The sequence below is a fragment of the Colias croceus genome, chromosome 27 (genome assembly GCF_905220415.1).
Source record: "Colias croceus chromosome 27, ilColCroc2.1".
NCBI lineage: Eukaryota > Metazoa > Arthropoda > Insecta > Lepidoptera > Pieridae > Colias > Colias croceus.
In genome coordinates, this window is record NC_059563.1 from 1,522,222 (window position 1) to 1,540,062 (window position 17,841).

The 17,841-nt window shown below is 30.2% G+C and overlaps 1 protein-coding gene across 2 annotated transcripts in view; it reads right to left on the reverse strand.

Moving 5' to 3' along the window:
- LOC123703778 (protein amalgam-like) overlaps positions 1-15,677 on the reverse strand; it is a 120,475-nt gene extending 104,798 nt beyond the window's left edge. For both annotated transcript variants that reach the window (XM_045651927.1, XM_045651926.1), the window contains exons 1-2: positions 15,630-15,677; positions 1,072-1,236 (exon numbers count right to left, since the gene is read on the reverse strand). In XM_045651927.1, coding sequence (XP_045507883.1) covers positions 1,072-1,138 — 67 coding nt within the window. In that variant the 5' untranslated portion in view covers positions 1,139-1,236; positions 15,630-15,677. The remainder of the gene's footprint in view (positions 1-1,071; positions 1,237-15,629) is intronic.
- Positions 15,678-17,841: the final 2,164 nt, after the last annotated feature.

Sequence of the window (17,841 nt, forward strand, 5' to 3'; positions counted from 1 at the left end):
TATGTATTAGTGACGTACGACACTAGTATTGTAAATAAAGACAAAGTTATAACAATTAGCATGCCTAATATCTACTAATATACAGTACATCTAAAAAACTACTACCTTTACATCTAAAAAAGTATGGTTTTGTCAGAATGAATTCAGATCAAAATCAATTATCTTCGTATGTTTACGTTACATTATGCTAAGGTACGTGTAACATATTTTGTTTCTACATAGTCTTACGTAATATATTTTTATTGATAGCAACAACGTGAACGAATAAAATACACTATTAATTTAATATCCAAAGGACTAATTTATTAGCCAAATCCCCTCTTTTTGTGCATTCCGTACAGTTAACGAAGTACACAATAAAATAGATGTGTTCTCTTGTACTTTGAGTGATTTTTCAAAGGTGCTCTTATATATTCTATGTTATCGGGAATGTTAATTCTATTAATTAAGATTACCTATAATAATTGTTAAGTAGTGCTTATTTTTAATTTTAATGATGTTGATGTTTGATAGATGAGGTTTGTATTGTTAATTTATAAAAGAACACTGTCGAATCAGGTTAGAATTCTGTAATGATAGTAAGTTCTATGTGATGTAAATAAATAAATAAATAAATAATAGGAACATACGTATTAAAAGCACGGAAACAATAACAAAAAGTGCTATAAAATTACATTTAACCTTCAATATTAATAGACTTAACGACCAGCTAGTCTAGCTAGACTAGATTCTGAAACTGTGTTAGTCATAGACAAATTTATTTGTGAACAACCTTGCCCGTGTTTTCTATATAGATAAACGGACATAGACTAAATATTTATCGGTAGAGCACGGTATTTCAATGTATTTACAAAATAAATGTTTATGAAAACTCTTTGTCACAGATTAAATATAGCGTGGTTTTATAAAATAAGCCACAGACAAAAAAGTACCAGTGCAGTTTCTAAAATTTATATGGTTTTTTAGACCTTTTTTGTCTATAAAATTCTGGAGAGTCTATTTTTTAACTATTGACGAACTACAATTTATTTTTCTTTCTAATTATTTCTTAAATAATGCTTCAATACATACCTGTACATTGTGACACGCAGACGAACACGAAGAGCGCCAAATATATAGATAATCTTCTTAACTCCATTTTTTTTTTCACAAGTAAGACACAGATTATACAAAAATAAACTTTACACTAGTAACACTGTCACTAAAGGCACATTCCTTTTTTAGGCACTTGGTAATCTGAAAAAAAAAGAAATACATCAATTATAAATATCGTTTTATCGGAGACAATTGAATATAGTATGTTTCCCAATAATATTTTAATATATCAACAAACACATGCGTTCCATTTTACTCAATATTTGTGCATTTTGAAACTGACTCTAGCCTTCATATACAAATTTCATACAAAAATTAAAAACTATAAGTACGACAAAAAAACCCGTATCTTAGGTATGAAAAAGTAATCTAAATCCATAGTACATATATATCTCGATGTCTAAATCCTAAACAATACATATTTTTCATTTTAATTCTTCCATTTTCTTTTTAAATAACAGTTAAAATACGTTAAAAATAAAGACGCCACCATCTTATGTCATATCATAAATAATAGACGGAAACGAGAATTTACAGATAACACATATTTTGCAACGCGGCGTGCCTTATCTAGCTTCTTACCTACTTGGCCTCATATCTAGTGGTCTATAATAGGAAGAGATAGTGTTTGTTTTAATATATTTCTGCCTTACAGAAAATTAGGTACGGTCTACATTTTATTTTATTTGTTTGATTTTTAAAAGTATACAGAATAAATCACGTTTAAAATCCGTTAAAAAGTTGTATTCTTTAAAAAATGTTCACATACATAACAATTTAAAACTATATTTATAACTGAAGATACATGAATGATTGACTAAAAGCACTTGAAGATAATTTATCAGAAACAGTTCAGTATTTCCGGAGATAAGAATGTAAGTATAAACTTAATTAGAGCGAGAAATCAATACAGTTTTCATGTAGAGATTTGTTTATCTACATGCAAAAACTAATAAACATAATCGGATAAAATTCATCACATAGATAATCCATTTATCTGTTAAATATCTATATTTTTTTAACCTGAAATGTGTAAAACTTAATAGTAAACTACAATATATTACATCCTGCACATTGCTATTGTTATAATAATAATTAATAACTAATGAACTTGTCTCATAAAGCTTAAACACTCAAAAAAAGCTCAACAGACTTCGATAAAACTCAGCAACTTAGATCACACTTCACCATAATACATGTTGTTGTAAATTTATTGATTGTTTGTTACTTAAACGCTCAAAAACAGCTCAACAAATTTCGGTAAAACTCAGCACCCTATGTCTACATAATCATTATACTTATTACTTACAATCAACGACACAGGACACATTCCCAATAAACAGACGGACAGATTAAAAAACAAATTAAATCCCAGCATCCAACATCAAAGACAAGAAAAGGAAGGACTGTATCAATAAATCGGTGCTATTTTTACACTGGCTACCCTAAGCACTTCCTGGTGGGTTATGTATTTTTAATCTGTGTCTTGAGTGTGCTTGTGTATCTGTGGCGTTTCAATAACGCCAATTGAAATTTTTACTCGATCGTTCGTTAAACCGATTCCAAAATTCGATATAAAAATATTAGACACCTAATTATTTTAGTAGCCTAATATAATCAGAGCCTTGAATATTTTTCTCGTTTGTTAAACTGATAAGAATAATGAAAAAAAGAGCGTGTGTGCCGAGCATATGTGTCAGAAGTGAAACTTCTTTGGCAAGATTCAAAGATAACAAAATCGTGGCCTTACTCCATGACGTGATGTACTCCATGAAATTTGTTTCAAAAATCAATTAGAGTGGATACTATTATTCTCATAGTTCTGCATAGTTTGTAATAATAATAAAATATTTGCTATAGGTGGTTACAATATAACTATATACTTATATAGTTATTTATTCAACTTCGTTCAATTACCTATAATAAAACTACTTTGGTACTTACCAAAGTAGTTTTATTATAGGTAGTTGAACGAAGTTGAATAAATAAAGATTGCTAAATTATTTTAACTATCTATATAATATTTAATCACCTATTGTTTTTTAACCGACTTCAAAAAAAAGGAGGAGGTTATCAATTCGGCCGGTATATCTTTTTTTTTTATGTATGTACACCGATTACTCCGAGGTTTCTGAACCGATTTACGTGATTATTTTTTTGTTCGATGCGGGATGGTGTCGAATTGGTCCCATAAAAATTTTATTCGGATAGGCCCAGTAGTTTTTATTTTATGAGCATTTTTGTCGGTAGGTATTTGTAAATTTTGCAAGTGCAAGTTTGAAGTCGGTTGTTTTTAATGCAGTTATCACTTGTTTTTTTTTACTTTTTAAATTATGTATTAGCTCTTATAATTTAACCAGCCAGAAGACCGTACTGACGCTCCAAGCGTAGCAAGTCGAGGGGACTACTGAAAACCGGCGCCTCTCCTCTAATACGGAGAGGCAAATGCTGAGTAGTCCACCTAATCACGAATACGATATTAAGATATTTTTGAATGTGTTTATTGTATTTTAAGATTTATTTTTTTTTCCATGTAAAGTGTTTAGGTAGTTATAAGTCAAAAATTTGTAAAAGTATTTGTGATTAAACGTATTTTCTTTCTTTCTTTTCTTTCTTTAATTAGTATTCTAAAGACTTTAACACTGACCTAGGTGCAAAAAATAGTATTTGTGTCTAGTTCATTCTCAATTATTACTATATCTATACTAATATTATAATTTATAAAGCTGAAGAGTTTGTTTGCTTGAATACGCTAATCTCAGGAACTAAGGGTCCGATTTGAAAATTTTTCACTGTTAGATAGTCCATTTATTGAGGAAGGTTTTATATCATCACGCTTAAACCAATAACAGCGGAGCAATGCAGGTAAAACCGCAGAACAGTTAGTAGTTAATATATATACGATTCAAAAGCACTTCTTGATATGTAGTTGAATGAATAAATGACTCAGATTCATTATTAGGTACATAATATTTAGTATTTACACAATATCTATCGAAAGGCCTAATTTACCCATAACCTAGGTTCAATAGATAGACCGATAAACAACATAATTAGTAAACTTAATATAAAGATATATCAAAATTCCTCAACTATTATGACCGTTCATCATTTTACGCATAAATGTATAGGTTTATAATAATTTATAACTATAATTTATAATAATCAGGTAATCGTTGGAAACCGATTTGAATCTCTATGGTTAATAGCGGTATTTCACAGTAACGTTGCGACGGTAATTGGGTATGAATAACGATATTGTGCTAAGTATTTTAAAACGAAATACCTACCTTAAAATTTGTATGTAGGTAAGTAAATAAGTTTTACGCACGCAAATACTACAGTACCGATTACAATGAAATTTAACACACATAAAGAGGGTAACTTGGATTAACACATAGGTTTTTCTTTAAAAACGCGGGCGAAGCCGCGGGCGGAAAGCTAGTATTTTATATTTAGGTTGTATTCATTCACGAATATAATTATGAGGATTTCCACAATAGATAAATCTAATTCTTCTATTCCACTACAATGCTAACATTAAAAACACTTAATACCTTTTTATCGTCATTGTCGGGCCAAGCCCATAGGTCCAATGTCAACCATTGAGCCATAACTGAATTATGGGACTTTGGACCTGATTGTGACAAATGTTCTGCTCATTTTGTAATACGAAATGTTATGTACAGATAACTCACGTTTTATAATCGTCCTAATCTACTTTTATTTTAACTTCTTTGCAAATAATCTCATTTTTAAACGAGTATAGAATCGCAGGCGCTTGCAAAAAAGACAAAATCTATTTTTTTTCAAACGTAGTCACTCGCTTTTAAAACAAATGTTTATAAAACAATTTAATCAAGCCCATTATAATAAGTAGAACAAGATTATTAACTTACCATAAATATTTATGATAGTAACACACGCAGTCGCGGGGCAAGCTAGTGCAATGAACATAAATCATAATTTAATTTAGAAGCCATTCTGAACCCTCGTAAAGATCAAAGATGGCCGCTCCCGCCAAATTAACTGTCATTGTATTTTTTTTATAGAATATAAATTATAAAGCTTTCAATGCACAGGTAATATTTATTAGTTTAAAATTTATAATCTTTTACAAATATATAATGTGTTTTGTGGGGACATTTTTGATCAATTTAAATGATTGGGTATGATTTATGTAAAAGATTAGTACCTATGTAGTTACAGTTACTAGGTAGATATCTATTTTATTATTATTTAAATTAAATTTAAAATTCTCTTTTAACTTCCATCCTAAATTGATTATTTTTATTAAATTCTCGTGTCCCATATAATATTCATATTTAAGTACTAGCTTCTGCCCGCGACTCCGTCCGCGCGAAAAAATTAAGAAAAATTAAGATTTATTTTTTTTCTACGTATTTTTCCGGGATAAAAAGTATCCTATTTTATGCCCAGGATATTAAGGTATAATTATACCAAGTTTCATCGAAATCGAACCGTTAGTTTTCACGTGATGCCTGAACATAGATACAGACAGACAGACAGACAGACAGACAGATAAAATTTTTTTTAATCACATATTTGGGCTTGGTATCGATCCAGTAACACCCCCTGCTATTTATTTTTTCAATATTTTCAATGTACAGAATTGACCCTTCTACAGATTTATTATATGTATAGAATATAGATGATAATATTATAAGCCAACTTGAAGTTAAAGCGAAAATGTACCTATAGGTATTGCATCTGCTTGAAAGGCTTGATAGGATAGTTCATTTAAATGTTGAGAAATAAATTATGAGAGTTAATAGATACATAATTAATTTTACGATAATTAAGTACCTACTCAGATAAATGTTACATAGTAATCTATCTTATTATGAAATACTATCTATAAAATGGTTGTCTGTATGTTGAAAATATTAATAGACTTGATAAGCAGTAAGGTAAATATTTTTCTATCAGCTTGCCACTTTGTGGTTTGATAGATGCAAATAAGATGTTATTTTAATCTATATAATATGCACAAAATTTAATTTAGAAATGATCAGTCTTTTTTACGTGAAAGTAACACACAAGCTAGCTTTCCGTTCGCGTCTTCGTCCGCCTCGTCTAAAACTTAACCTAATTTAATAACTACCTAGATATTATAAACTAAACTAAACTAACTAAACCGCATCAAAATCCGTTGCGTAGTTTTAAAGATTTAAACATACATAGAAACAAACAGCTAGCGATTCGTTTTTTACTAGGTATGTACTATGTAGTGATGTTACGTAATAGTTGTTATTATTTAATAATATAACAATTATTAATAGAACAGGGAATGTTAATGAGACGATAAATTAATATGTAGCTAAAAATAAACATGTCCGCTGATAGAAAGCGAAGGTGAAATTGTTTGCATTGACACGTGTTTGTTTTGTGTATTATAACCATGCTTTATGATTATATGAGATAATATTAAACAAATATATAAAATGACAATAACAATATAGTGCAGTGGTGGCTCAGTGGTGAGACCTCGGACTTCGAATCGATAAGTCCGTGGTTCGAGACCAGGCGAGCGCGCAGGAAATAAATTGATTTTTCAATTTATCTGCGCATGTTGGAACATCACCACTGCTCGAACGGTGAGGGAAAACATCGTGAGGAAACCGACATGTCGAAGAATTAAAAAAAAAAAAAGTTCGACGACATATTGTGTCATCCGCCAACCCGCACTTGGCCAGCGTGGTGGATTATGGCCTGTACCCTCATAGGAGATCCGTGTCCCAGCAGTGGGAACGTATATGGGCTGATGATGATGATGATGATGATATAAAATGAAGGATATGATGAAATATTGTAAATAGATAGTTGAACCAGATTCAAGTAATACAAGAAGCAATAACTAATAAAACTTTTTTAATAAAACGGACTCCTGTTTCTTTAAGTTATGTCTCGGAATAGTTTAAGAATGACTTCTGATTTTATTCATAGCCTGTACAAGTTGTCCTACTTCGATAATACTTTTTAGGCCAAAAATACTATGAAAATATAAAAAAAAATCAGAAACCGCGCAAAGTTTCTCTACACTTTTCCATAGGATGTGTTTTCCATTTTCCATTCGTAGTTTCCCTTTCTTTGAGGGTAGTTAATAGTAATAACTTATGTACATTACTCTCTAAGTACAAGTTGTTCACTTAAACAATTTCCCATAGAGGTCACTGTTGACCCAACACATACATTCTATTCACTATTGTATTGTAAGTTTGATCTTTTTGTTGTTAGGTAAATAGTAAAAAGAGACCTGTTAGTACTATTTAAAATATTATGTACCGCTTTTTTACGAATAAGAATCTATATAACATTAAGAAATTAAATTGCTCATTGGTTGACAGTAAAAAATATTTATTTTAATTATTTACAGATACAAAATACACTGCCCTCATATTAAGAAAAAAAAATTATGGCGCGAAAAAAGTCCGAGTTTAACTTTTTTTTATTTTTTATGGAACGAGGGATTCTATTTTTATTCCAAATTTAAATCCATAGATTATAAATAGAGCCATAACAGAGCTGTTTTACTTATTATTTAAAAATTAAAATATTTACTAAACAACGAATATAGAGTTCTTGAATTGATTTTATTAAACAACAACTGTCTTGTATGATTATATCAAAATAAGATAGTAAAATACAATAAATTGGTCAACTATCATATCGAGAAAGTCGTCCTACTGACCCGCGATTAGGTTATATTTCATAGGTAATTAATTTTATTATAATGTATGATACGACCTATGTATGTCATTATATATTAATAATCCAAGAACTTTGAATATGAATATGTTTAAATGTTATGCCAAAACTGCTGAACGAATTTTGCCGAAACTTCGGATGCAGATAAGTTAATATCTACAGTTATATATGGGTTGACTAGCTTTTCACCCGTGTCTTCGTCCGCGTGGGAATAAAGATGTTTCACTGCAGTTAAAAGTAGTCTATATCACTGTCTAGCCTCTTAACTATTTCTAGATACAAATTCATATTATAAAATCCTTCCATTGCGACGTGAAAGACGAACACACTCATTTATAATATTAGAAAAGATTTTATCGAATTAGTACTTTTTTCTTTATATTACAATCAATTCACCACTGTTATTTATCAACCCTTGGACTGTGTATCGCATAAACACGCATAAGATAAGATTCTGTGGAACTATCGATAAACATGTAAACCATTTAGCATTTGTACGATGCTTCTTGCCAATATTATACATATAGGATATGTTTGATATTAATAATTTAAACGGTTTATCTTTTAAAAATAAATGTAATATACAGTGTGGAAATTTACGATGGGCCCTGGAGGAAATTATGCTGAAAGGAAACATTCCTTTATTTCTAAAAAGAAATAGAACTGCATTCAAAGATTTTTGAAAATTCACTTACATCGACCGGGAATCGATCTCCAGTATTTCTAGTACTTTCCCTCCAGGGCCATCGAAAATTTCCACACTGTACAATGCGTACTTTAGATCGGTTCAGTATTTGCGTGAAAGATTAAAGAATATCTATTCATCTTTACAAACTTTGGCATGTGTATTTATAAGTAGAATATAACATAAATATATAGTTGTATAAAAGTATATATTTCCTAAGCTATTTGCACAGCTAATCGATCCTGTGTCAAGGGAAACATCGCTATCTGAATGTTAACATTGACGTAACTGATAAGCTCGTGATAATTTGCAATGTGGAAAACTGTCAGATGAAAATTTAGTTTTTGTTTCGTTGTAATTTTTTTAATACAGAATTGTTTTAATAGAGACTTGAGTGTTATAATATTTGACGTATTTATTCTTTTTTATGTGCCAGCTCTATATAATTTGTTTTGTATGGAAATAATTTTTATGGCTAATGGCACTAGCTGTGCCCTGCGGTTTTACCCACAGTGCTCCGCTCCTGTTGGTCTTAGCAAGATATTAATAGGCTCATAATTTCTCTATGAATAGGCTTTCTAACACCGAAAAGAATTGTGACCTACGTTCCTGAGATTAGCGCGTTCAAGCAAACAAACTCTTCAGCTTTATTATTATAAGTATAAGTATAGATTACGTGAAAATCGTTGACTCAGAGCTATTGTTTTTTGTGTATCTCCGTGATTCTAATGTTAAAACTCCACTAGACAACATAACAAAAAATAATATCAATTGTTCTTCCAAATTGAATTAAAAAATTGAAGTTTTTCAATCGTCAATATCATGAATTTACATTATCCGGTTAGCCTACAAACCGATTAATCCTCGTTTACCTTTTAATATAAAGAATCCCAATTGCCTTTACTTTTATTACTCGACCCGGATACCGTAACAACAAAAAAGAACTCCCAAAAGAAGGTTACATCCATAAACACAGCCACAGACAAACAAAAAATATATCGATGGTATAATTGTCAAAAATTCGCGGCACATAAACGTTCACCTTGATACGCCAATACGACTGCAATTACAATTTACTTTTTATAATAATTTATTATCAATGCAAATATTTAATTCTTCCTCTATAAAATTTTACGAAAATAAACTTAACAAAACGTTTATGGCTGAAAAAAAGCACGCATATTTATGACTTATGTCATTGTTTTTTTTTTTAAGACCGGAAGGCAAAGGCTTTGTAAGCCCATATGGATATAATATACAAGCATGTAATTATGTATATATACGTTTGCGAATTATTATCAAGGTTAATGTTAAGTATTTGGAATTATTCTAAAACTTTAGTCATACACGTATTTTAAATTGTCTGCAGTATTTGTGAAACTGGTATTTTTTGTTCAGTTTTAAAGTTTTGCGGAATTTGTCTCAAATAACTAATTATAGGTATTTGAAATTCAGCGTATAACCGTCATCGTAAATTGTCATATTGCTATATAATAATTTATAATGTGTAGTAAATAAATGTAAAATGAACTAATGTAATTATAGTATATTGTTTAAATAATTAAATTATAAAATTAAAATATTTGTATGCCAATTGTTGGCGAATTGTGCGGACGAAAAATTTATTATAACTTTGTAACCACAATTCATACAAATAAATTTTCATTTCATTTCATTAAATAATTTGTTTGTTACTCTTTGTTTGTCTGTTTAAATATGTATTTAAAAGTATTTACTTCGAAAAATCTTTGCAAACGAAACATATTATCTCTCATCCATATTCTGACAAACCTATAAAAATTAATATGAAACCTCAACTTCCTATGAATTCTGAAAAAACTCGTCGTACCATAACAATAAACATTAAATTTATAAATAAAACATGGCGGCTTCCCGCGCTTTTTCGCTCTTTTGGCGCAATGTCATTGGCATCGAATGATTTTTTGCGTTCGTTCATGAACGAGATGAACGAGTTATGATAATTACGTTCGGAAGTGAATGAGGTTGGCTTTCTTTAAAACTCTATGGTATATGTGTCAGAGGAACAAACGGAGACCGCCTGATGCGTGTATCTTTTATTAATTTTATTTTGAAAAGAGACTTTAGTTGTGGCATGCTTGTCATTGATTGAATGAAGAATGAATTGGTGTTCTGTGTTCTGTTTGCTAAATAGATAGTATGGAAAATGTAATTGTTTCATATAATGTTTACTTTTAAGTTTTTGTTTTGTTCGAACTTAAAATCTGTTTCTATGTAGAATAAAATTTGGTAGTTTCTCTTATATTGTAAAGGAATTGACCAATGTATAGAGTAAAGCATTGAGCTATTTAACGAATAATTATTACGTTTTAATAAAAATAATAAAGATAATCGAATATAAACACATTGCATTTGTTTATTGTCAACATTATGATTAACCATTATCTATTGCTATAGTTGGTTACAAAACTCTTATTTACGAACGATATGTGTTACGTTGCTATTCAACTCAACTTATTACCTTTTTTATACAAGAATGTATGTATATATTTCATGCTTCACGCTTACCGCAGTTTTATAATAACATTATGATTTAGATAATTTATGTCATGTATAAATAGATATGGAAAGTATAAAAGCATATTTTCAGTCTAATATTTTAAAATTATTTAGTCTAAATTGAAGTCTCTTTGCTGAGCCATTTCACTATTCTATATTTAAGAATCGAATGACATCAGAGAAAGGAATCAATTGTTACACGTGCCGCCAAAAGCAAAAAGAATTCGACGTTTCCTTTGACCGAACGTGAATAAAAAACAAATTATGATAATATTCAAATGTGTTCCTAATTCTCTCTTCGTAGGTACATCACTACTCACTAGCCGACTCTTTCATTCACATTGTCATTTAAATTTCGAACACGTAGCGCGAACCTTTCCAAATTCAAATTCCCCGCTCGATTTTGACACCTTTTATTTTTTTTTATCGATATTGCGTCAATGTCATTGTTTAGAACCCCTCGTGTTTGCTAAATGTCTTTTTGTATTAGATTTCAAGGTTAGAAAGCCGAAACCACTGATCTCACGGTTGTCAGCTGCTTGCTTTTTTTTGACAAGTGCGGCTAACGTTTCGATTACAGTTAATTTCAATTTGAAAATTTGATACGTTCGGAAACGAAATTGAATTTGTCATTTTACTTTTTTATTTAATTCATTTGTGGTATGCGGAACTTTGACGAGAAAATAAGTCTATTGGCGAGGTTATTTGAAGGATAGCAATATTGTAAATAACGTAATACTATTGATAACAAGAATTGTTTGAAATTAGATAATGAAGATTTGATAACTAAAGTACCTATATAGCATTGGCACTTTTATCGATAAAATTTTAGCACCTATAATATAACTTTTGTTGCCTATTTTAATGCCATAATTTCAAATATCATCGTGGCTATATTATAGTATCGATATCTTAAATTCTAGTTTCAAATTTATCATGCCTCTCCATCCATAGATAAAAAAATGATGGATAGAAAATGTCTATGATTATCGTATAGTAGCTGTTGCCGAATTATTGTACGTAAAAAACAGTTACCTTTATAGATAATAATGATAATACATATCGACTCACAGATAAGATAAACCAATTTTTGACATATATTTGTCAGTCAAGCACGTACCTACTCTTTCCCAGGCCTCTGGGTGATCATACAAATAAGATTTATTTTTATCTTTACAAAGACGTAAACAGATTATGTACGGGAGAAAGTATTTTGATAACCTAGCAACACTTCAGATTGATCAAACTAGGCAGTTGATAAGGTTAGGAATAAAATAACAAATATGTATTGTTAAAAAGAACACAAATAATTATATAACTAGAAATAAATAGCGTTAAAAAAAATTAGATTTACCGATGAAGTTATTGTATTATCACTAATCCTTGATCCGTAACTTGAATCTGTAACTTTGCAAGTTTGAATAAATTGGGTCAAAATCGCGTCGTCGTTCACATACAAACGTATACCTAAAGCTACAGATGAAGCTAATAAAAGCGCGCCAAAAAGAAAAATAAAACCGCATGATTCATTAAAAAAAAATATTATGACAGCAATTTGCGCGCCAATTCATAGACCACAGATAAGTAATGTTCGATGAATGTCAAGGTTGCGTATGCAAATAATTATGCAAGAGCAATTTGCAAACGCGTTAGATTTGCATAAATACGATATAATATGTTGTTTTTTATGTAATATGATGCGATATGATGCATACTAAAGTTTTTAGAAATGAATACGATCTTTCTGTGGTAGTTATGCATGAAATGTTTGATAATTAATAATAATTAAGTTATTAGAGCAATAATTAAGGAAAGAAAAGTAGTAGCCCAGCCCTCTGCCTATTTCCTCACGTTAAAAAAGACGGAGACATTTTTTTGTCCGGGAATCGAACACAGTATATCTCGGTTCTATTCATTCGTTAGCCACACAGGGTTCTCTATAAACTATGTTATTTATTTAAAAATATGGTTTGATCAAAATTTGTAGATCCTCTCCTAAATGTAATACAAAAGTAAGAATAAAAAATATGCTCTTTTGTAGTAAGTAGAGTATACTAGTAGAAACTAGTAGTAACTAGTAGTAAGTAGTATGAAAAATAAATAAGCAAATGCGTCACAAATATATTTCTAGGGTTTTAATTTATCCAATCGAGCAGAAATAATAGTAATTGAAATGTTTACATCGTATCCAAGTGGTTGCATTATTCAATACGACGTTTTGTTAGTTGCACTCGTGTAAAACACTAGGTGGAGACCTGACTTTGTCTATGAAATGGTGTAGAGAACTATGGCAATTATAAATCTCGAAATTTGTATGCTTACAGGCATTTTAAATTTATTCTGATGAAAATATATTGTAATTTAAAATAATTTTGTAATATATTCTATGTGCCCGAGTAAAATTGTCAATTGAAGGTATTTATCGATTTTCTTGTAAAAAATAGTAATTACTAAAAAAAAGCTTTCAAAAACCTATTTTGTTCTTTTTTAAGTGGGGAAATCTTGCATAAAAATGTACCCACGGACACACGTAAGCTACAAATTCGTAGGTAATACAATTTCATAATTTTACAACTAACATTTGAAATAACTTGTTCAACTAGAATTCAAATTGTACAGTTTAAAATTTAAATAAACCACTAAACCACTACAATTAATGAATTTTACACAAATCAATACACAATACATAACCTCAAAAAGATACGAGTTTTATCGTGCTTTTTATCATAGAAGATACTCGAATGTAGGCTTTAGATTCAAATGGAAATTTTGAGATAATTTTTATTTTTACGAGATATTATGACGTTTGAGTTACATTGTAAGTTTATGAAGGGGTATTGGAATCGAATCTTGACGTAAAAAATTAAATAAAAAATAGTTAAAATATATTCCATACAAAAAATACCTAAAAGATTTTTTTTTTCAATCCAATTCTTTCATTCGTTCATTCATTCGTATCTTTCTGACTATAAAAATTTTTGTTAAAAATCAACATCAAAAATACTGTATTAATATTGCATTTTTTGAGATCAATCGCTAAAATCTCGAGTCAAATACCTACCTAAATAACAATAGAGATAAATACACAATTTACAAAATTAGAATCTCAAATTTTGCAAATGGCCGCTAGGGCACAGCTGGCATATATTTAGAATTGTTCAACTTTCTACGAAATATTCCTACACAGCCTCTCCTAACCTTTGCAATGTAATTTAAAATCAAATTTAATTAGTTAAATTATCGTTTAATTTATGCGTGTATACATTTGAAATAAATTATAAAGATTAGAACGGAATTAAAACTTCATTTTTCTTTACAAGTTATGCCGTGCGGTTTTATTCGAAAATTTCCGATCCTATTTGTCTTAGCGTGATGATATTACCTATATAGCCTTCCTCGATAAATGATCTAACACTGATAGTTTTTTTTTTTCAAATTGAACCCGTAATTCCCAACATTCACACGTTCAAACAAACTCTTCAGCTTTACAATATAAGCACATATAATATAATATTTAATATACATAAGTACATGTATGATGTATTTATTATTTAGTACGAGCTTCCGAACACTGTATAGCAAGCGCGGTCACGGGTTATTGCAGTGAATTTCACTTTTTCCAAGAACCTTTTATAATAGAAAATGGGGATAGATGATGTCATTAGATTTGCAAATGACCTAGATATAATATAATCTGTGCCTTAATACCTAACTGTACCGTGGATCGTGACAGTCTTACGCCTAAACTTGATTTGGTACATGAAATACTTTAGCCCTAGGAATTTGAAAGCTTAATAAATAATCAACTTAGGTATATTGGATTTTCTATATGAAATTTTGAAGTAACATTTGTGCGTAATATTTTTATTTGTCAGTGTAAAAATATCCTTGATTTTGGCGAAATTTCATGAATACAGCTGCGTATTTAATTAGCTAGCTACAAGTAATTCTTCTGTGGTAATTGGTATTATTGTTATCTAGTCACCTTGAAAACATCTTTAGTAGGTATATGCATAAGGTAGATATTGGGTACGACAAATACCTATTTCAAAATAAAAAAAAGTTTTGCAGTCTAAGTATTTTTTTATCTACACCAAACTACTAAAAAAATACACAACTTAGCTATTATAGAGAGAAAATTCAGTATAAAAATTCTTACTACGTATGTGTACCTACAAAATACCTAAAGCCAATTACTTTTACTTTACTATCTGTATTTAATTTAAATAACAAATAAAAAACATTCCTCAATACCGCACATTACTGTATATCAATATCGTAAATTTTATTCATAGACCATTATATTTACCGATAAAACGTGCTATAAAACTAGCGGACCATCATATATTATTATAAAAATATTCAAGACGCTCCAGCCGCTGCATAGCCTAAAATAATTTCTTACCACACCGATGCTATTTTCGCAAAAATAAGACGTTCCCTCCAAATAAAATAAAATAGAACTAATCCAAACACAAAATGCACAAAAAATACCGTATCACTCACTCTACACTGGATATATTTTTAAATTTCAATATCGAAAATGGAACGCATACGCATTAAAAATGAACTTTGCACGTACCGGGCGGACGACACAACCTCTCTCTCGCACGACTAAAATCAGACTGGCGGCTGGCCGGTTGGTTAATAATTTTCCGACGCGTCGCTTTCTGAACGAATGCTTTACATCTTTAGCTTAACTTGTATGATACGGTTTTGCTTGTGCGTGTGAGTTACTAGTGAAGTACGGAGTCGATAAGATTGAATTTTCCAAGATAATGTCTTTAATGCCTCCTCCACACTACTCGCGAAGTTCCTCGGCGAAGTACTCTGCCGAAGTTGACTGAAGTCCGCGGTGCTACACTACACACTCGTTCAACTTCGCGAGGAGCGCATACGTTCCTATTCAGAACGAACTTCAGGTAACTTCGTGCCCTTTGACTCGGGCGCAAAAACCGACAACAAACGGAAGTCGGCCGAGGCGAGGTAAAGTTGGACGAAGTAACCCGAAGTGCCTCTCTACATTATTCTATTCGTCTAACCTCGTTCAACTTCGCGAGTAATGTGGAGGAGGCATAAAAGTGTAAGGTGTAATGATGATAGTGTTAATCTAATTAAAAAATAAAAGTATAATGCTTTATCTAAACGACTGATAACTGTAATAACGTCTGTTTTAATTTTTATAATATAAATTAGTTTGGTGCAAATAACTCTCATAAAATATTTTTTCCCCGTCTATTTTGAAATAAATATAATATATTACAAAATTAATTCCATATTTATTTCACTTTTAAGTCAATATCAGGGTATTTGATGAACTAAAACTAAGAAGTAAAAACCATTACCGATAAGCATGAAACAAAATTAGGTAGAGTCAATTAATAAATAATTATTTAATGTGTATCTATGCCCTACAGACATAAGAAATTATAGCTAAAATGGAATGGAATGAACTAAAGTTAAAAACAAATCAAAATCGTATTTTTTCCGTCCAAACTCCAAACCCAAAATAACAATCACTCTATTCACCTACAACAAATATGCACACATTCAACAAAAGTAGTATAAGATCACGATAAAACGTTTTTCACTATCGATATACCTTCCGAACATCACTACACCTGAACATTATCCATAGAACACATACAAATTCGCCTAACGCACACAAACAAATGACGTAACTAGAGCTTTTAAGCTACCATGGAATTTGATACAATCATTATCAACCTTATTTCGATCCACTAAGATTGAAATTCGTTTAATTTCTTTGTATTTAGGTGAGTATGACTTCACCATAGGCTTCGACTATTTTATTGTTTTATGTTGAAGTGTTTTCTTATTTATTTGACCTTTAATATTTTTCACAGAGACGACCTTCGTACTAAGAGTTTTTTTATGTAATGGTGTGAACACTGAGTCATTTGTTGATTTTAACATTGCGTATGTCTGTACATAGGTACAAAACAGTTGAACGAATATTGAGAAAGCTTTCCCGATGTAGAGGTATTTATGTTAGTTAATGTTATACAATACATCTAGTTCTAAACATGTGAAAATATTGTAAAACTTATTTCCTGTAGCAAAATAATTGATGAATATGCTTATTACTCAAATCTAATAAATAACTAAGTTAGCTTTATGCCTGGCAGAGATTGTTCAAGCGATGCTGCGTTGACTACACAGTACAATAAAACATTTTTTAAAGTGCAATTCATGCACTCTCATACAATAATATTATATGTAATTTAATTTAACCGTACCTACCAACAATGAAAAATAAAAAATCGTATAGATCCGAAATGTCGATACTCGTTAATTTGTAGATCGTGATCGATAAAACTGTCAAACGAAGGATCTATACGCACTGCTGTGTATTCAAACTTGAATGAAAACTGTTAAGTAGGTATATATCTACTTACACTACAATAATAAGCGTTCTCTTTCTTTGGTAATTATTCGTTTAAAAAGGGACACACATAGATACATTCATAGAAAATAATATATTTAGGTATTATTTTTATATGGTCACTTGATAATCATAATATTTAAAAAGTTCAAAAACTGTATACAAAAAATTAAAAAGCGGTAAATAGCAGAACATATTTTTCTCTGTCTGTTTCTTGAGACTAATTATCCATTTGAATTTATATTACCAAACTAGCTTCCGCCCGCGACTCCGTCCGCGCGGAAAAATTAAGATTTATTTTTTTCTACGTATTTTTCCGGGATAAAAAGTATCCTATTTTATGCCCAGGATAATAAGGTATAATTATACCAAGTTTCATCGAAATCGA